General features: G+C 39.3%; 2 protein-coding genes across 6 annotated transcripts in view; one reads left to right on the top strand and one right to left on the bottom strand.

Annotated features, from left to right (window-relative positions):
• Window positions 1–430: 430 nt before the first annotated feature.
• kmt5aa (lysine methyltransferase 5Aa) lies at window positions 431–8,446 on the top strand. Of its 2 annotated transcripts, none has more exons than XM_085792748.1 (7): window positions 431–702; window positions 2,281–2,420; window positions 2,976–3,272; window positions 4,894–4,981; window positions 5,361–5,420; window positions 6,189–6,379; window positions 7,694–8,446. In XM_085792748.1, exons 1-7 carry the CDS (start codon window positions 694–696, stop codon window positions 7,902–7,904), a joined length of 996 nt encoding a protein of 331 aa, XP_085648874.1. In that variant the 5' UTR covers window positions 431–693; the 3' UTR covers window positions 7,905–8,446. The 2 variants fall into 2 exon arrangements, with proteins under 2 accessions (XP_085648874.1, XP_085648875.1); XM_085792749.1 differs by having other exon boundaries at window positions 464–702; window positions 2,281–2,416; window positions 2,972–3,272; window positions 7,694–8,026.
• A 5,238-nt stretch (window positions 8,447–13,684) lies between these two features.
• Window positions 13,685–21,113, bottom strand: part of rilpl1 (Rab interacting lysosomal protein-like 1) — an 18,529-nt gene continuing 11,100 nt past the window's right edge. For 2 of the 4 annotated variants that reach the window (XM_085792746.1, XM_085792747.1), the window contains 3 exons: window positions 19,142–19,302; window positions 17,896–18,000; window positions 13,685–15,328 (listed from right to left, as the gene is read on the bottom strand). In XM_085792746.1, coding sequence (XP_085648872.1) covers window positions 15,184–15,328; window positions 17,896–18,000; window positions 19,142–19,302 — 411 coding nt within the window. In that variant the 3' untranslated portion in view covers window positions 13,685–15,183. Of the gene's footprint in view, window positions 15,329–17,306; window positions 17,395–17,895; window positions 18,001–19,141; window positions 19,303–19,418; window positions 19,470–21,113 lie in introns of all 4 variants that reach the window. The other 2 variants (XM_085792745.1, XM_085792744.1) reach the window with 2 other exon arrangements.

The raw sequence follows: 21,113 nt of genomic DNA, 5'->3' as shown, positions 1-21,113 counted from the left end.
GGAAGTTACGAGTGGCCGTTATAGTGACTTTCACAGGTAAAACAGGTCGGAAAAACACGAGTGGGTTGCCTGGAACGCTACAAAGTCGTAAGTCGTGACTTGAAGCTGTAATTTACGATTTCAAAAGCCTGCCTGGAACGCAGCATTAGCCAAAACGACCGGATCGCCTACTTCTGCTTTAACACAAATATTCCGCTTACTTCTGCTTTAATATTGTATACAAATGAACAGATGTATTATGTTTGAAAGGAAAAAAAAACAATAAAAAGATGTGAAAGAAAAAAAAAGGGCAAATGTGAACTGTATCATTTATACAAATAAATAAATAAATACTAAATAGACATGGTGGATGTAGTGTAATGCAATGAGCCTGTGGGTGCAGTACCGCTGCCAGGCCGCAGGGGGGCGACATTGCTCCGTCTCCGCTCTGCTTCATTTCCATGGAGAAAAGATGGCGGAGCGGAGCTGCGGGGCTGCGGAGGCTGCATCGGCGAAGCTGCTGGCAGTTTAAACACAACACAACACCGCACAACCCGACCCCGACACACGGGCACAGCGGCGCACACAGTCCGGGGAGCTTCAGTAGCGGAGGACCGGGGCCGAGGCGGCGGAATATTTCATTTATTTATTAATATTATTCTTCCCCCTTCTTCCTCGAAAACAGAGAAGTCGGAGCCACGAAAACAAAAAGTCATGAACGGGGTAAGTTTGATGTTCGTGCATCAACACCGAACACGAGCGGGCTAAAGTGGGTGTTTTTACTCTAATTCACAATGAGACTTGTGTGTTTTTGTATTACAGAAACTGATATCACAATTATCACACGTTTTCCTGCTCGTTATTGTAGTTACAGTGGCTCTAAATTAGCCTCTCTTTTTTTTTTTGGTGCTCTGCTAACATTAGCTCGTAATGAACGTTACATGTGGCCGTTGGCTAAAGGACACAGTTACAACACTGATGTCTGGTGTTAGACAGAGTGAACTGATGCACACACTCGTCTTTTAGAGGAGGTTATAGGTGTTTTTTTAATCAGCAGGTTTATTAGTGTTTGTTTTAATCAAGCTGATGATGAGGAGTCACCAGGCCTGAGTGTGTGTGTGTTTAAAGGGAATGACTGTGGGAGTGGATGTGGGTGTGGAGCAGCGTGGTCCCTCCTCAGGGCCCCTCCCACACCTCCAGGAGAAAATAACACACACATAGCACCACAATTAAGTGTAGTAGTAATAATAATAGTATTAATGATGATGATATAGTCTTTATTGTCCATAAGGGTGGAGATTTGGTTGATTGACAACAAACCATTGAGATTCTCCAATATAATGTCAGTATTTGTGCTGCCTACAGCAAAGAGATTGTTAAAAGTTAACTGAAAACCTTTTTAGTCTGGTGTTTATGTAGTGATAGATACATCCTATGTTTTGTAGTAGTTACTAGGGCTGCAACTAACGATTGTTTTCATTATCGATTAATCTGTTGTTTAAAAAATGTTGAAAAATGTCAATCACTGTTTCCCAAACCACTAGACGACATCCTGAAATGTCTGGTTTTGTCCACAAACCAAAGAGATATTCAGTTTATTGTCATAAAGGAACAAATAAACCAGAAATATTCACTTTTAAGAAGCTGAAATCAGAGAAAAACTACTCAAACCGATTATTCGATTATCAAAATAGTTGACGATTAATTTAATAATCGGTTATTGTTCGATTAATCGATTAATTGTTGCAGCTCTAGTAGTTACCTTAACCTTATTTATTATTTTTATTTATCTGGATTTGTTGTATTTTTCTGTCTGATCAATCGATCGTTCTTATCTTTTATTCTTTATCTTCTCTCTTTCGTTTAATACTGGGGTGTTTGTTTTGAATCTTTTTATTGTTATATCACTGATCATTTATATTTTTATTCTTGATCCTTTGTGTGCATTAGTCTCCAAGTCCTCTAGATTTTACCTCTTACGTTATAGTTTTATTCTATTTCAATCAAACTGTAAAGCACTTTGAATTGCTGTCAAATGACTTGAAAGGTGCAAATAAAATGTGATTGATTGATACATGATACAAACAATAATTTTGGACAAAAGCTCAACTATGTAATTGTATTTGGTGTAAATTAAATGGAAATTGAGAGATTATGATGTTTTTTCAGATGAAAAAATTGAAGTAAAAAGCAAAAAAACTATGATCAGATCCTCCTTCAGTCTTGTTTCCTGAATTGTTCCTGTTAAGTTTCAGTTTCAGTTTGCAGTAACCCTGTCTTGTTCTCTCTGCTCGTTCTCAGGACATCGTATGCAACTCAGTCACAGTCTTAAGCTGCACATCACCGGGTCAGGATGAAAACATGATCAAGCTGACACAGGAGGGGAGGTGTCCTGTAATAAGCTCCCAGCAGAACGATGCTCAGTGGCAGGGAGAAGGTCAGTTCAAGCCCAGCTCTGCTTTATTATTAAAGGGATAGTTAAACATTTTGGCAAATTGGTCCATTGCCATAATCCCTATAGTCATAGCAGTAGGTTTGTTACCTTTAATTGTCGGTGCAAGCTATTTTTAGAACGACGGAGCAGAGCGGCGAGCTGCTCAGAGCTACGCTACGCTACAGAGTTGTTTTAGAGGCAAATGCAGAGACTGCATGCTGAAAAACTGTCCCTGAAGGCAACACGCATCAGTGGTTTTGCATGAATTTCCCTCTAAAACAACTCTGTCTGGTAACGTTCTGTTATTATCTCATAGTGTGGTGAATGTGCAGGTCACAACTTGTCCACCAGAGCGTTTTGGAGTTGTTGGATTGTGTATTTGATGAGTTTGATGAGGGAAACCAAGAAATCCCATGAGCCTCCGTAGCGTAGCTCTGAGCAGCTCTCATTTGCCAATTTGCCAAAATGTTGAACTATCCCTTTTAGATTTATGTGTTTGTTTTGTTTTGTTTTGTTTTGTTTTGTTTTGATAATTCACCCTCTCCTTTTGTCTTCCAGGCAGGAGAACAAACACCATCAGCACTACACCAAAAGCCTCGAAGAGCCCGTGTTCACCCTGCTGGTCAGATGAACAGCCGTCACCTCCGCAGCTCTACTGCTCTCAGACCTGCCGCCGTCCGCCCGCCGAGCCCTCGCTGCCTCTCAGCAACAGCCTGAGTCTCCTGCTCGCCGACAACAGCAGCTCGCTCCACGGCCACCAGAGGAGAGGAGGAGTCGGCCACCGGAGGAGAGGAGGAGTCGGCCACCAGAGGAGAGCCGCCCGGCCCAAGGTCGAGGGGAAGAAACCGCCTCGAAGAATGTACGCACGATGCTCATCACTCAACAATGTTTCATTCACGGCATCTGTGACTCCGGATGATAGATAAGCACAAAGAAATTTCATACTTGTACCAGAGATCTCTCATGTGGAGTGGATGGTCTGAGCAGAGACTGTGGTTTAGATTTCTGAGTATATTTGATCAAGGTCTAGATACTTTTATTAATCCGTAAAGGAAATTATCGTGTCACAGCAGCAGCATTCATACAGACACAAAAGGAAACAGCAACCATTAGATACAACTATTAAAGGTGTACAGAAATGGCCGTTTGTCCCGTTTGTCGCGCCGAGTTGTCACGAGCTGCAACACGAGTTTACCCGAGTAAGGAAAATGAATTTGATTGGTCGTTATCGAGCGGGCGGGATATTCAAAGTTTGGGGCGAGCCCGAGCTCCGTGTGTGTGTGCGTGTCTCAGACGTTTGAATGACGGATTACGGATCCAATATCAGTGGCTAGTGAATCGTGTACAGGCTGACGTATAATCCGTGCGCCTGCATTATCCAATACGAAAAAAAAAACTACACTAAAATACATACTTTCATCACGGATTTACTCAAAAATAGAATTTTGCACAAAGTTTGACCTACATCGTCTGATAGATGAGTTATTACACTAATTTTATGACCCAGAGTGGGCTCAAATTCAATTTTCTTTTCTGTACACCTTTAAATAAAACAGATTTACAGGAGAAAGCAGGGAGGAGAGAAAGTGGATTTCTGAAGTTGAAGTTGTAAATTAAAAAAAAAAAAAAAAGGATATTATCTGACTTTATTCGGTCTTAAAGCAGAAGTAAGTGATATATTTGTGTTAATATAAGTCTTAAATAGTTATATCTTCCGACAGCAATCACTTACATAGAGTGTTTGGTCTGAAACACGGGTCTCTCAGTCCCTCTGCTCTGCTCTGAGCCGAAGAGAAAACATTTATCGTATCCTACAGTTTTTATCCAATGAGGAGAGAGAACGGCATGCAGGGCTGTGTGTGCAGCCAAGGGACGCCGTGAATGTGGTGACGTAGGGACGAGGACTGTTATGGTGCGTTCAGGGCAGCCCGTAACTCGTGTTTTTCCGACCTGTGAAGTCGTACCAGTTCGATCTGGTACGAGCTCACGGGTCGGAAGTTACGAGTGGCCGTTATAGTGACTTTCACAGGTAAAACAGGTCGGAAAAACACGAGTGGGTTGCCTGGAACGCTACAAAGTCGTAAGTTGTGACTTGAAGCTGTAATTTACGGTTTCAAAAGCCTGCCTGGAACGCAGCATTAGCCAAAACGACCGGATCACTTACTTCTGCTTTAAAATAGCACAAAAAACTCACAAATTTACAAGTAAAAAAAACAGAAATTTGCAGGAAATGATCACAAAATTGCAAGAAAAGAAAAACAGAACTATAGACCAAAAAAAGGTGCAACTTTACAAAAATAAAATAAAAAAAAATTAGCAAGAATAAAACGTAACAATGAATCTCAGAAATTTAAAGCGAAAAAATGGCCCTAATGGGTCATTTTAACATTTGCATATTAATTAGTTGAAAAAGTTTGTTTTTTTTTGTTCGATGACAAAGTTGTGACATTTCTTTTCTTCTTCTTCTTTTTCCACTAAAGTTCAGATGGGAAAAATTCCCAAAACCGGAAAGTTACTGATTATTACCCAATAAGACGAAGCTCAAGAAAAAGTAAAACAGAACTAAAGGTAAGATGAGATTTTTATTGTTATTATTTTGATATACAACAGTTTTACAAATGTTTTTTTTTTTTTTTGGATGGAGGCATTTACTTGTGGAAAAGTGGGTGTTTTTTTATTGGTGTATTATGGGATGTTTGTAGCTTTAATGATGCTAACAACACAACACAAATATCTGTGACTGACTGAGTGATTAAGTTTCTCCATCAGTCGTTTTTCTTTCAAAATAAATGTTTAACAGCAGAAAAGGTTAAGTCGCCTTCACCGTGGACTGACGCGATCTACAGAGTTTTGTAATAATTGATGAATCCAATAATTGAGCCATAACAGAGCTTTGATTTATTTTATTTTATTGATTAACTCCACTTCCTGTTTGTTTTGTCCCCAGTGTGAACAGAAGAAACTCATCGACGACCTCATCACAAAGGGAATAGAGGAAGGAATGGAGGTGCGTTCAGGTTCCTGCTTCTGTCTCAGTAAACATGAACCACTAAACCTTACCCGGGTTTATTTAAAGGGATAGTTCAACATTTTTGGCAAATTGGCCCATTGCCATAATCCCTATAGTCATAGCAGTAGGTTTGTTACCTTTAATTGTCGGTGCAAGCTATTTTTAGAACGGCGGAGCAGAGCCGCGAGCTGCTTAGAGCTACGCTACGGAGGCTAATGGGATTTCTTGGTTTCCCTCATCAAACTCATCAAATACACAATCCAACAACTCCACAACGCTCTGGTGGACAAGTTGTGACCTGCACATTCACCACGCTATGAGATAATAACAGAACGTTACCAGACAGAGTTGTTTTAGAGGGAAATTCATGCAAAACCGCTGATCCACGTACCTATTGAGGGCAGTTTTTCATCAAGCAGTCTCTGCATTTCCCTCTAAAACAACTCTGTCTGGTAACGTTCTGTTATTATCTCATAGCGTGGTGAATGTGCAGGTCACAACTTGTCCCCCAGAGCGTTTTGGAGTTGTTGGATTGTGTATTTGATGAGTTTGATGAGGGAAACCAAGAAATCCCATGAGCCTCCATAGCGTAGCTCTGAGCAGCTCGCGGCTTAAATAGCTTGCACCGACAATTAAAGGTAACGAACCTACTGCTATACTGACTATAGTATAGTATAGCATTGTGTCAATTTGCCAAAATTTTGAACTATCCCTTTACTTTGGCTCAGTCAAACCGGACTTTTCTGGAAACAACCTCCCCTACAGGTGCAGCACATAGAAGGAAAGGGGAGGGCGGTGTTCGCCACCCGCTGCTTCCAGAAAGGCGAGTACGTGGTGGAGTACCACGGCGACCTGCTGCAGATCACCGACGCCAAGAAGAGGGAGGCCGAGTACGCCCAGAACCCGGCCACCGGCTGCTACATGTACTACTTCCAGTACCTCTGCAAAACATACTGGTACGGCACAACAACACGTTTCTACATTGTAATAGATTCTTTTAGTATTAAACTAAATGTAGATAAACAGCTGAGCTCCACTGGTGAATGTTGACAGTTTGTATTAATCATAAAGTTTCAAAACCTCACATATAATTATAAGGATAATGATTTTTAATGTTAAATACATATTAAACGGTTAATTTAGGTTTAAATTAATGGGATTGAAGTGACATGTTGTCTTCAGTGAATACAGTACTTCATTATAAAGACACCAGTCAGATACTCTCCTATGGAGGTGCTTTCAGTGCTTTCACTGGTTAATATAAGCTGCCAAACTTAATTTCAGTGTTTTGTAATGCAATACAAATCTTATTTATCTACAACATTGAGGCTGATAAGTGTCAGACGTTTAAATAAAAGTTCCCAAAAAGTTTGAATTTTTACCAGGAAAGTGACCAAAAACCTTGATAGGTAAATGGAGTTATGCAGTTTTTTTTAATTATACTTTTGTATAAGGTTTTTTATAAATGTTGGCGACTTACAACATTTTTACTGAGGGCTACAGAACCAACTCCACTGAGTAATCTCCCCCTTGTTTCATGCATTTATTCTGTGTTATTCTATATTTTTGAAAGTGTCAGAAGTTTAATAAAAGTTTTCAAAAAGTTTGAGTTTTTACCAGTAAAGTGACCAACAACCTTGACAAGGGGAAACAAACATCCCTTAAATGTTTCTACCATTGTTTTGAATTTACAAATACTTTAATAATACGTTTATAATGACATGAAACAAGGTGGGTAAATGGGGTTACCCAGTTTTTTTTAATATACTTTTGTATAAAGCTGTTTATAAATGTTGGTGACTTACAACATTTTTACTGAGGGCTGAGGGCCTTGTTTCACGCATTTATTATGAGTTATTCAATATTTTTAAAATTGTAAAAATGCTCCAATCATCTGTGTGAAACAGCAGAAAAACAAAAACACTGGCTACCATTTTTTTAGCACATAGAAAAAATGAGATGGTTCATTTTATTTACACAAAGATGCAGGTACTTGAACAAGGATTTGGGGAAATACGTATGCGTAGTTATAAATAAAATAAAAAAACAGTAAAATATGTTCCATAAGCGCAAAATGATCATTTATCAATTCATTTTACAGTTTTAATAATAAGAATAACTCAGATTTATATAGTGGCTTTCCATTCAGAAGCACATTCATCAATTTATTCCCATTTAAAACTAATGCAGAGTTTCATAGAGACGCTGTTGAGTTTGGTTTGTGTGTGTGTTTACTTATTTTATTTTCCGTCTGTGTGTGTGTGTTTCAGTGTGGACGCCACTAAGGAGACGGGTCGTATGGGTCGTCTGATCAATCACAGTAAAACCGGAAACTGCCAAACCAAACTCCACGACATCAACGGCGTCCCTCACCTCATCCTCGTGGCCTCGCGGGACATCGACGAGGGCGAGGAGCTGCTGTACGACTACGGAGACCGCAGCAAAGCCTCCATCGCCGCTCACCCGTGGCTCAAATATTGAAAAACACACAAAAAAACAGAAACAAACAGAAAAAAGAAAAGGGAAACATACAGTAACTCTTGTGTTTCTCCTCCGCTAGTGTACAAAATGCCTTAGAAACAGAATGTGCAGCCTTCGCGTTCCAGTACGACGGCGCTGGACGAGGGTTTAGGAGCTGTTGACGAGGGTCGGTCCATCGATCGATTGATTGATCGATCGATTGATTGACCGACCGGGTACTTATCACATTTCAACCGAGGTCCATCCGAGGACGTCTGTACTTTTTATTTATATGTGTATATGAAACATTCTGGTTGTTTTGCAGCACATTTATTTTGTACATTTTTGTATTTCCTATAGAGGCATGCAGGTGGTTCGTCGATGCTCCTCCGCGTTTTTATACGGCTTTTTTCTTAATTAGTGGTTAGAGACTTAGCAATACAGTAACTTCCTTCTATTTATGGCCCCAGAGCCCTTTGGTTTATGTTTTTTGTTTTTTGTTTTTTTGTTTTTTTTAATTTGGGAGCAGCAACAATAATTCACCAGATGCAAATTTACAAAAACCTTTTTAAACCAAAACGACACGTTCACACGTCAGAAAGGAATTTAGTTTCAGACATCAGACTCAGTCGGTTCAGCGGGAGTGAAACAGTTCACTGAGCTCACGGGTCACATCTCATTTAAATTGTTTAACACTGGATTATAATGATTTTTATTATAGTTTTTATTAAAATGTCCAGAGAACCAACATCAGCCAATAACTTCCTTCCTTCATTCTTTAGCTCACGTGGTATTTTTTAAATATTTAGGATGCAGATTATGTAACTAGTTCATTATATTATATTATATTTTATTTTATTTTATTTAGATGTATATGATGGTTTGAGTTTCTACACTCGACACCGACTCACAGGAAAATCTACTATTTTATTTCACCTGCGTTAAGTTTCTTCACCTGGTGACACTGTTTAAACTAAACTACTGCACTGTGTAAATATATTTATATTGTTTGTTTGCGGTTGCAACATCACAGGGAGGTTTAAAGTAAAGGAAGAGTTCGACATTTTTTGTGGAGGGAAAATATGTTTAAAGGTGAAGTTCAGTTGAATTTACTTTACGGTCTTAATTGTGTTTGCTTGAGTTAATTAATTAATTCCCGTTATGTTGTAATTTACCATCGACATAACAAACGACCAACAAAACGCACAATGAACATAAAAAGTCTGTCGATACGAGCTGCGAGAGTTTAAAGCTACGACCAAATAATCGTAATAATTATTATATGAGCAGGAAAATACACAGTGTCACTTTATCAGGGATTAGTAACGAGGTTAACGAGGTCACAGGAATGTTTGAGACATATTTAAATAACGACATCAACAAAAGTAGATTTTATGACGGACTGGTGAACACAGATGTTTCCAGATGTCAGGGCAGCCTCTCCTCAGTCTTATTATTGTTGTTGCTGTTGTTATTATTCCATAAGTGGCTGGTACGCAAGGTTTTGTTAGCTTTGTTAGCGCAGAGCTAGGCTAGCTGTTTCCCTCCGTTTCCAGTCTTTATGCTAAACTAAGCTAAGCTAAGCTAAGCTAAGCTAAGCTAACTGTCCCAACAGCAACATCAGAGCCTGCAGCCGTGGGCGAGGTGAACTGTTACACTCCTGCTCTGCGTCATTGTCATCATCATAGATCTTTACAGATGTTCTGCACATCTGTTCTTCAACCAGTAACAATAAAAACAGCTGAACTGCCAACAGGTCATTTTTCTACTTTTCTCTGTTTTAGTCACAGTGTTTTTTTTTCTTTTCTTTCTTCATGAAGCTGAAGCTGAACGGTCCAACAGTCGTGGCAAAGCTCCACTCACACACTTAATACGTTCTTTTTTTTTCTTTTTTTTCCCTGTTCTATCTTATTTATAATATATGACTTGATTTTTGTTTTAGTTACACAGAAGAAAAAGACAAACAATACGTTTTTAAGCTAAATGTTATGAAGTGTGGCGTCTTGAGACTCAGTTTGACATAAATCATGCTGGTACTTCAGATTATCACATTTTAATAACATAGTCAAATAGGAAGTATTAATATTCTCAATGAGTTGAGTTATGCCCAATGAAATGTTGTAAAATAGTGGGAAAAAAACAAAAGAAATTCACTTTAAATCACAGAAAAGACACGTCTGAGCAGCTTTAACTAGAAAATATTTTGACTTTTTTTCACTATTTTTGCCTGAAAAATCAATGAAATTATCAATCAATTAACAAAAATTAACTGTTTCCACCTCTGTTAACACTTATCATGAAAAAGTTACCAGAATAATCAAGTATAAATGGTGGCGCTGCAGAAAAATGGTCACATGCAGTTCAGTGTTTTTTGATCCTTGCTGGACAGGAAACAATGATGTCACATTTAAAACATTTAACAAAATAAAACTGGTGATATTTTATATATATATGAAGTTTATTTCTGTCAACAAATCAAAAGAAAATGACCCAAATTAACAAAGTGTTAGTTTTTCCGTCTCTCAGTGTTTTAATAGTCCCAGTTTGGGTGGGACTACTTTCAGCGGCGGATTAACACGCATTCAGTGCAGCAGAACAGAAACAAGAGACACAGAGGGTTTGTTGACAGTCAGAAAATCACCAAACTTCATTATTTATCATTATTCAACTTAATTGATTCAGTCTAAACTTTTTTATTTATTTTTTTTATTTTAATGAAGTAGCAGCTTAAAATAAAACAATGTGCATCTTCATGTTTCCTAACAGCATCAACACAGTTTCATTGATTTAAACCTGTGCAGCACGCTCTTCTTCTTCTCGGTGCTGTTTGTATTATTGTTGTTATTATTATTATTATGTAAATTTTAATAGTTTTTTTCTTTGATTAAGAGTTTGGTGTAATTATTTGATGGTATCCTGGGGCTCTGTCTTAAAGGAATAGGAACAAAAACACTTATTTACTTTCTTCCCTGGGAGTAGATGAGACGTTTATTTATTTAAAAAAAACCTCTGATTTTTTTTTTTTTTTTTTTTACTTCTTTGTAGCAGCTTTATCTCAAAACTTATTCAAACTTGGGACCTGACCAAATGTCATCCATCGTTTTTTATTTTACTCTAACGACAGGACGACGCCCACACATTCAGTTTATTATCGAACTCCTGGATTCTTTCTATTTTAATCCAAAAACTGTGTGTGAATCATCAGATCGAACCTTCCTGACCCTCCAACAGTAGCATTGTGTTACAGGTGTGACATGTTTTTTTTCTTATGAGCCTTTCTTAAACAAATGTGTTTGAGGTTTTTTTCTTTTCTTTTTTTTTTAAATGTAGAACTAATGCAATAATTACCCGAGGGGCAAAACTGACCTGTTGGCCATTTTAGGACATTATAGATCTTTGCTGTTGTAGCGTTGAATAAATCTTAATGCTGGGGGTCGATGAATAAAGATGTAATATGCAAAGTAAGAGGAGTCGTTCTCTCATTTGTTCTTGTGTTAAAGGGATAGTTCACCCAAAATTCAAATTTCACTCATTATCTACTCGCCCTCATGTGGACTAAGGGCTGGGAGAAGTTTCAGAGTCCTCCGTGCCTTCTCTGAGTTACAGCGGGGCTCCGTGCAGCACTGCATGTCCATATGACGGTTGCGAATGGGGCTCACTTTTCTTCGTCCAAAAAGACACACCAAAAAACATCCAGATACCTCCATAGTGCTCGTCTGTAATGTCCCTCTTGTATTGAAGCCCCGACATGAGAAATTGTTCTGAAAAAAATTAAATAAGTCTATGTTTTAAGCTTGTTTGTAGCGGAAGCTCCCAGCACTGCTTTGCCTGTGTCAATGCGAAGCTCGTGCGATTTGCACTGACACCCAGTTCACGGCTCCGCAAATTGCGCGAGATTCCGGCAGAGCAACACTGGGAGCTTCCGCTACAAACAAGCTTAAAACATATACTTATTTAATTTTTTTGGGAACAATTTCTCATGTCAGGGCTTCAATACAAGACGGACATTACAGGGGACCAGTCTGGGGCTCCCAGTGGCTCTGTTGATGTTTGAGATTTGCTGCGAGATGTTCGTTCATCATTGTAAACCATTGGATGTTTGATGTAAACACAGAAGAACATCTCGCAGCAAATCTCACTCAGCCACTGGGAGCTGCTGCTACAACAAGGATAAAAACAGAGATCAAATTATTTTTTTCAACAACTTTTTCATGTGGCGGCTTCAGGACACTTGGGTCAGTACAGACGAGCAGTATGGAGGTATCTGGATGTTTCATAGTGTGTGTTTTGGACGATTCAAAAGTGAACTCTATCCGCCGCCATTATATGAAAATCCGTTGCCTGTCGGACCCCCCCTGGAACTCCAAAAGTGTTTTGATGACTCTGAAAGTTCTCCAAACCCTTCCTTGGCATGACGGTGAGTAGATGATTGGTGAATTATCGATTTGGGGGTGAAGTATCCCTTTAAGCTGCAGTGACTTGTCCCTTCAGAGCCACCGTAGACAGCTCTAAAGTGTGAGTTCAGTCAGATTTCAGTTTGTCTCTGTTGTTTCTATATTTTAATATTTCTGCCGTTGTTTTAAATGTTTCCTCTGCTACAGGAGAGAAAACAGGAAGCAGCTGTGATCATGATGTTCAAAAAGTCAAAAAACAAACACCACAAAGGTTTTTTTTACACGTTTGAGTAAAAGCCAGTTTATTTAATAAAGCACTGATCCGTTCATTGTAGCATCTTTTTAAATATCCACTGTCACAGAGGAGATGGTGATCAACACTGATTTTAAATAACGAGCTTCTGTTTCCCTTTAAAATAAATTGTTTCTAGAATAATTCTAAAGTCTTCATGCACAAAGAGTCCAGATCCCTTTGACCAGAAAAATAAACATACGAAAATAAAATAAAACACTCTCTACTGCAACAAAGATCGTTGTCTGTGTGTGTGTGTGTGTGTGTGTGTTGAAGCTGTTTCCACACTCGTTAAGGAGCTCTGCTCGTCTTTCTCTCTGAAGATAAAGTGCCACTACTGTTAAAACACACCTGGCCTCACCTGTGGAGTGAAGAGTTATATAAACTATGAACACTGAAGCATCAACCTTCAATTAGCCGGTTTTTAAAAATAGAAAATAAAAATGATTATGATAATAAATCACTCTTGGCACTTCGGCTTCGTTAACTTTGTTTTAACGAGACTCTTAAATCGTCTCCTGAACGCAACACATTTCATTTTTACACTCAATTAAAACCGTTTTTCTTATTTATTCATAGTTCAGACCTCGTACAAACGATGCATTAAAGCACAAATCGACTCTGTAGTATTTATTTAATAAGCTTAAATTTGCAAATGTGCATGTAGTTGTGCTTTTTTTTTTTTTTTTTTTTACATTAGCTGATATTTGTAGTGTAGAATAGGGAATTAAAAAAAATAATAACAGTATAGGCTAAATACTGATTTACTTTCCAAAAGGTCTTTGGTTCAGTTGAACTTTTATCTTTCTAACTTTTCTGCCTTTTTTTTCTTGGATAAATGGATCTTATTATTTAAACTTTATTTAAAAAAATAAACGGTCAGATTGATGCTGAACCCTCTGGAAGACGAGTTTAAGATGAGATGATTTTTTTTTTCTTAAACAATAAGGCTGGTGGTATCATGTATATAATATATATAATTATAAATATTTTAATGTTGGTGTCGTCTCAGTACATTCTGTGCTTTCAGCCCGAGCCTGTTCGTTCATACTGGAAGTTTAAGCTTTTTAAATACGTTAAATTGTTTCATTTCAGACAGTCGGACTCTGCTGCCGTTTTGTTTTTTTGTTTTATTTTAAGAAACATTACTCAAGCAGGAGGAAACAGTGCATTTGCTGGGGACTATTTTCAGCGGCGGATTAATTCCTCCGCAGTTTTATATATATACTATATATAAAGACATAAATAAGTTAAATGAGCTCCAGAAGTTTAACAGTAAAATCCAGTTATATTGTGTTTGGAGCTTAAAGACTGATTCTGCTGCTCTGACGTGAAATGTAAGGAAGCTGGTGGTTTTTTTGTTGTTTTATTTTTATTTTTTATTTATTTTTTTGTTCATTATATTTAATCTGTTTTGTTATTTTTTGCTTTAACACCAAAGAGGAAGGTTATTTATTACGACCTGCGCTGGTGACACTGACGTAGCTGTGAACATGGTGGTGGAGGTTATTGTTGCATCTATTGCTCCTACGTGTTTGTTTTCACTTTATAATAATCTTAAGTTTAATTAAGAGACGCACATTTTTTTTTTTTAACTACGGAAGATCATTCCTGCCAAGAAAAGGAAACTTAAGTGAAAATTAATGATTCAAAATTGAAAAAATGTGGTAAATGTTGAAAAATGTGTTGATTTAGTGAGTTAAAGTTTCAGATATGAAATCAAAACCTATAGAAATGCCCATGTAAAAACAAACCAAACGATGCTAATATGTAAGTTCTTTCTAGTGCTACCCAGCTATCGTTAGCATTAGCAATTGTTTATTCACCAGACTGAAAATAAAACAGTCTAACTTAATTTATTTACTCGTCCAGAGTCACTGTGAGAAAACTTCCGCTACATTTAGCACCATTTAGATTTAGAAAATGAGAAAATACTGAATCTAAAATGTTAATCTGTTGATACTAGTAAAATGTCGATTATACGTAAAATTTTGTCAAACAATTAAAAAACGATGTGTATTTTTATTTATCGTACTTGAACTATCATTATTTTCTTGGCATAAATTATCTTCCATACTTAACTGTATGTGCAGTTTATTATAAATAGAAGCATCTGTAAGTGTTTTTTCTTTTATCTTTTATGTGCACAGCCTTTTATACTGTGACTCTATGCAACATTATTTTATAAACTATAAACAGGCCCGGCCATGCTTTTAATTTGAAAGGGCACTTCTAAATCAATCTGTCAGGATGCTGGTGACGACACGGCAACCACACCATCATCATCATCGTCCTCCATCATCATCATCATCATCATCATCAACTTCCCATTTTCCATCCATAATAACTCCCTCCTCCTCCTCCTCTTCCTTCCTCTTCCTCCTCTCTGACACCTTCAGGGACCAAAATATTCTCAGGAATTTTCAGCGCTGACCAGTCTGTATGTGCCAAGTCTTTATCCGCCCGCTCGTCTTCTTTGACCTCGCTCCCATGATGCTTCAGCGGCTGCAGTGTGAGTCTCTAGTGGTGCTTCGCTGTGGTTTCCGCTGATGAACATGGAGCGGTTAGTTACAGTCCAGATGTGCAGCAGCGGCGGCGGCGGCGGCGGCGGCGGCTACAGATGTTGTAACGCCTCCTGGGCCTGTTCTGTGTACACGTCATCTTTTCCCGCCCATGGGCCGAGTCCACCGCCGCCACCGCCATCGAAGTGACCGCCCCGCTGCGACAGCCGCTGTTTGTCCCGGGAGAAGAAACTAAACCTGAGAGGAGACGAGACGAGAGGCGGAGAGTCGGTCAGGCGTCATGTGACATCATCATCACACATCACAGTGAAGATCAGTCGCAGTGAAGCAGCGTTAGAGTTTCAGCAAACTACAGTTTAACAGCAGAGAAACCAACACTAACAGGCCAGTGGTGCATTTTTTTTAATTTTTTTTTTTCAAATTAAAGCAGAAGTAAGCGATCCGGTCGTTTTGGCTAATGCTGCGTTCCAGGCAGGCTTTTGAAATCGTAAATTACAGCTTCAAGTCACAACTTACGACTTTGTAGCGTTCCAGGCAACCCACTCATGTTTTTCCGACCTGTTTTACCGGTGAAAGTCACTATAACGGCCACTCGTAACTTCCGACCGGTGAACTCGTACCAGATCAAACTGATACAACTTCACAGGTCGGAAAAACACGAGTTACGAGTTTCCTTGAACGCACCATAACAGTCCTCGTCCCTACGTCGCCACATTCACGGCGTTCCTTGGCTGCACACACAGCCCTGCATGCCGTTCTCTCTCCTCATTGGATAAAAACTGTAGGATACGATAAATGTTTTCTCTTCGGCTCAGAGCAGAGCAGAGGGACTGACAGACCCGTGTTTCGGTCCAAACACTCTATGTAAGTGATTGCTGTCGGAAGATATAACTATTTAAGACTTATATTAACACAAATATATCGCTTACTTCTGCTTTAAAGCTTCAGATTACTCCTAGTAGAAATCCACACTTCCCTTTTTTGTTTTTGTTTTTCAAAATAAAGTGACACATTCTCTGTGTGTAGTGGGCTTTTATTGTGACGAGCCTGTGCAACAGTCACACGCACACACAAGAGACACACCTGTCAGCTGGAGGGAGGAGAGTCACCAACATGGATTTAAAAGTATTTTGTGAGTTGAGACAAAGATCTCACGACTTTTACTTCAACATGTGGAAACTCTGAATTTTCTAGTTTAAAGTCACAACTTTGCAACAACAAAAAAATATAAAGTTTGGAAGAGAACAGGCTCCATGATGATCTGATGATGCTGGGCTGAAATAAACTTAAACTTAACCTTAACCTGACTTCCCATATCGCTGAAGTCGAGTTTAATAAGATTTTTCGCTGCAGAAATAACACAGGAAGTGACATCTGTCCAATTTTACAAAGTGTTGATGTGATTGTCTTATTGGTGGAAAATTTTTTGTATTTTTTCTCACAAATGTGTGACTTTAAAAAACTGAAAAATATCGGTTTTAAACTCGGACATTTACCCTTTCTCTCTTCCAGCTGTTCATTTCTTTTCAAATTTAAAAAATCAGAACCACAATGTCAGTGGCCACAAAGAGGAGCAAATAAAAGATTAAAAAAACGGTCATTTAGAGAATAAAATCTTTTTAACTCTAAGTCATTAATGACATTATGAGAATAAAGTGCTGATTGTTCCGATAAAATGTAAATTGTAAAACTTCAAAGAAACTTAATGTTTTCTGGAGTTGGACAGATGTTGACAGATGTCACCACTTCTTTCTAATAATATTACGACTTTATTCTTGATTTATTTTTAGGTTTTTCCTTGAGGCTCAAACGTAAAGTGCTCTCCTTTATTTGTTTATGATAATCCTAATTAATATTAATTGTTTATTTTCTACACAGAGGAAGTTAGTGTTAGAGAAAATGAATGAGATTTGGGTTTTTACTTGAGATGCTAAAGTTTTAATCAGAGGTGAACAGGTGAACAGGTGGTTACTATGGTTACGGTGGTCAGTGAGGGGGCGGAGACGAGTGGTTTATTCTGACTGGCTGATTTTAAATTGATCCACAGTCGTTATAAAAATAAAAATAAACGGCCCCACAATCAGCCAATCAGAATGCTACAGAGCCAGCACATGCAGAGGGTGAGGGGGGAGAAATGGGGGGTGAGAGGGGGTGAGAGGGGGGTGGGTGGGGTAGTTGTTAGCAGAGGAAGTGACGACCAAATATAGAGTCATACAAGCGAAATGAGACGTCTGATTGGCTGTAAAGTGGGGTCATCTGGGATCAAACCAGCCGCCACCATCGGCATAATGGCTGTGAAGATCCTGTTACACACACACACACACACACACACACACACACACACACACACACACACACACACACACATAAACACAAACACAAACCGGAAGAGACACACACACACAAACACAGAGGAGGGACCACATCAACCTTTGACCTCATGTAAAGTTTCCACAATAAAACAACAAGGAAGAAGCAGAAGCAGAGGAAGTCGTCTGACACACACACACACACACACACACACACACACACACACACACACACACACACACACACACACACACACACACACACACACACACACAAACACACACACGACACAGCAGCTGAATCTCTGAGGTCTGATGACGTTTTATGAAGTGGTCGATGATGTCATCAGCCGAGGGGGCGGAGCCTGGATCGATCGGATCAATCAGATCCATCAGCTTGTGACCATCATGCAAAGCAGCTTATTCACTTTACCTGTGTGTGTGTGTGTGTGTGTGTGTGTGTGTGTGTGTGTGTGTGTGTGTGTGTGAACATACAGGCGTTTGATTCCTGACTCGGGTTGAGCCGACGATCTGGAGCGAGTCCTGAGCTCGGGAGACGGAGACGGAGACGGAGTCACGATCTCGTCCTCCACCTCCTCACTGCAACCACACACACACACACACACACACACACACACACACACAGATGTTTTTAATAACCAGATACAGATGTGGACTAAGATTGAATCTAACCTTAAAACTAATATTGAAATTATTGACATATTTTTAACCATCACGGCGCCACATGATCCACAGTCTCTTCTTAATTTTAATTAAATTAACAAGAAAAAGGGACTACGAGGAGTTTCGGAAAGTGAAGTGTTTTCACTACATTTCCCATGAGCCTCAGCGTGCACGGTGAAATTCTTGGACCGGTGCAAGACCGACGAAAGCAAAAACATTTGCCAAGAATGTTTTCATTCGTCAAGAATGAAAGTCGAAGGTTGGAAGACGATCAGATACCGTCGTAGTTCCGACCATAAATGGCGATCCGGCGGCGTTATTCCCATGACCCGCCGGGCAGCGTCCGGGAAAACGAATGTAGGAAATGCTGGGCGAGCCGACCACTAAATAATAATATCAAAATAACGATAAAGACCAAACGATATATTTATCGAAAATGGACCCATTAAGAAGTGTGGGTAACGTAGATGTATCCACATTAATATGAGACTCTTTTATAACCAAAAGCAAACTCCTCGTTGTCTCTTTAATGCAAATTAACAAGAAAAAAGTTTAAGAAGTTAAAGATTGAATGGAAAAACTGAAATTAAATGAAAAAAACAAACAATTATCTGTCATTTAAAGTTTGTTTCTTGTTAATTTTACAACTTAAAAGTCACGGTTCCTCTCTCAGTTTAACAAGTTACGATGAGTGAGATTGAATGTTAACATTTCAAGCTTTTATTTTGAAATTCACAAGGCAGATTAAAAGTCAAATAAAGGTTTAATTTGAAACTCCGATTATCTACAGCAGCTGTAAACAACAGTCCACTCATTAGTAAACTGAATTAAATAAATGGAAAATTGTCGAAAAAACTATTTTAATGTAAATTTGTGAAATTTCAAAGTAATTTTTCTCATGAATTTTAAACTTTTAAAACGTTGTTGTTTTTCTTTCTGAACGTCACCTCCTCTTCTTCTTCTTCCACATATTTTATTTTTTCCACTCTGATCAAACCTCTGTCATCTCTCTAAGTCATCTTTGCGCCGCCGTCCTCCTCCCCGTTGCCGTGGTTACCTCTTGTAGTAGGCCAGCTCCTCCTGCAGCAGGAAGACTTTGGCCTTGAGCTCGTTCCTCTCGTGCAGAACGTCCCTCAGCTCCTGCAGCGTGAAGCGCGGCCGGTTCGGGTCCTTGGGGTCCAGACCGGCGGCGGCGGACTCGTCCTCGCACAGCGCCTCCTGTAGGCGGAGAGGGACAGGAAACACATCACATGACGGGAGGAAACGACAGAGGGAAGGAAAGAAGGAGGAAAGGAAGGAAGGATAGAAGGAGGGAGGAGAGGAAGTGAGGATACCTTGGTGAAATATTGGAACACAGCAGGCATGTCCTCATCGTACATCGCCTCCTGGTGGCAGACGCTGGTCAGACATCGAGCTTTGTTCCAATAACATCTGTTTACAACCAGCTGCTTCTACTCGTCTCTACTCGACTCGGCTCAAACTCAAACTCAAACTCAAACTCAAACTCAACTCAAACTCGACATGCGGCCGAGTGAAGCTGCTTCATGCAACAACAACAACAGCAACAACAAACCACCGCAACTCACATCAACAAGGTTTCTACAGGAAGTCCAACTGAAACACAGCAAACTGGCAGATACCAGAAAACCATCATCGTTTAGATTTCACTGTAGTTTTTATCTCAATTTCAGCTCAGTTTTTATTCTTATTTATCTTTATTAGGGTTTCTATGTACAGCTAAGCAAACTATATTGTGTATCAGCTATTTTTTGCCTCCGCCAAAGATGTTTTCACCTCTTTGCTCGTCAACAGGATCATGCAAAAAGTACTGAACAAAATCTGCACAAAACTCAGTGAAGGGATCTGATCTGGTTTCCATGTGTGTGTGTTTTTTTTATATAGTGAGATTCACGTGTGAAAATATTCCGCTTTTTAGTTTACGTAACGAGACAGAGTTGTTTTAGAGGTAAATGCAGAGACTGCTTGATGAAAAACTGTCCCTGAAGGCAACGTGCATCAGCGGTTTTGCATGAATTTCCCTCTAAAACAACTCTGTCTGGTAACGTTCTGTTATTATCTCATAGCGTGGTGAATGTGCAGGTCACAACTTGTCCACCAGAGCGTTTTGGAGTTGTTGGATTGTGTATTTGATGAGTTTGATGAGGGAAACCAAGAAATCCCATGAGCCTCTGTAGTGTAGCTCTGAGCAGCTCGCCGCTCTGCTCCGCCGTTCTAAAAACAGCTTGCACCAACAATTAAAGGTAACGAACCTACTGCTATGACTATAGGGATTATGGCAATGAGCCAACTTGCAAAAATGTTGAACTATCCCTTTAAATATTTTAAATATACGTATATTTAGAATAAACACACAGACCAGGTGTGTACAGATGTGTTTTCTGCAGCAGGTTGTTTCAGTTGGACTTTATTCTACCACAGGGTCAGTGTCCGGTGTCTGAGTCCGGTGCTGTTAGATCCGTGCGTCTATATTTAGCCGCTCACAGTCACAGTCTCACCCACTTGGCCACGGCGCCGCGGCCGCCACCGCCACCGCCTCTCAGCGGCGCTCTGTTAGTTCAGCTCGTGTCACGACCCACACACTCGTTAGTCCACCTGCTTCTTTTATTCCTGAGTGTTTCTATCTATAGAACGAATCGCCTTGTTGTTCACAACTACTTCCGGGTAGAAAACCAGCATGAGAACAATAGTGACAGACGAGAGTTTCGCTATATACAGTATATTAATTTTTCACGTCACTATATCACCGTTTAGACTAATCTGATGTTTGTAAAGTTTATAAAACCAATGACTGGACAAACATTACTATTTATGTGTGCACATTTTTGTAATCAGTCATGGTTATCGTAAGTTGGCAGGGCTAACCGTTAGCTATCTGTTTAATACTTTAATAACTCAGTGACTCAATAAACGGTCCATGAAAAAATATTTTTTCCGGCGGATATCTTAGTTACAACATGACTGAGCTGACTGGAGTAGTTTCATGTCGTGTCCAACAACGGGAGGGTTTT

Source organism: Trachurus japonicus, chromosome 12 (assembly GCF_045865225.1).
Source record: "Trachurus japonicus isolate A0001 chromosome 12, Traja_1.0".
Lineage (NCBI taxonomy): Eukaryota > Metazoa > Chordata > Actinopteri > Carangiformes > Carangidae > Trachurus > Trachurus japonicus.
This window is presented reverse-complemented; position numbering and strand designations above follow the sequence as displayed.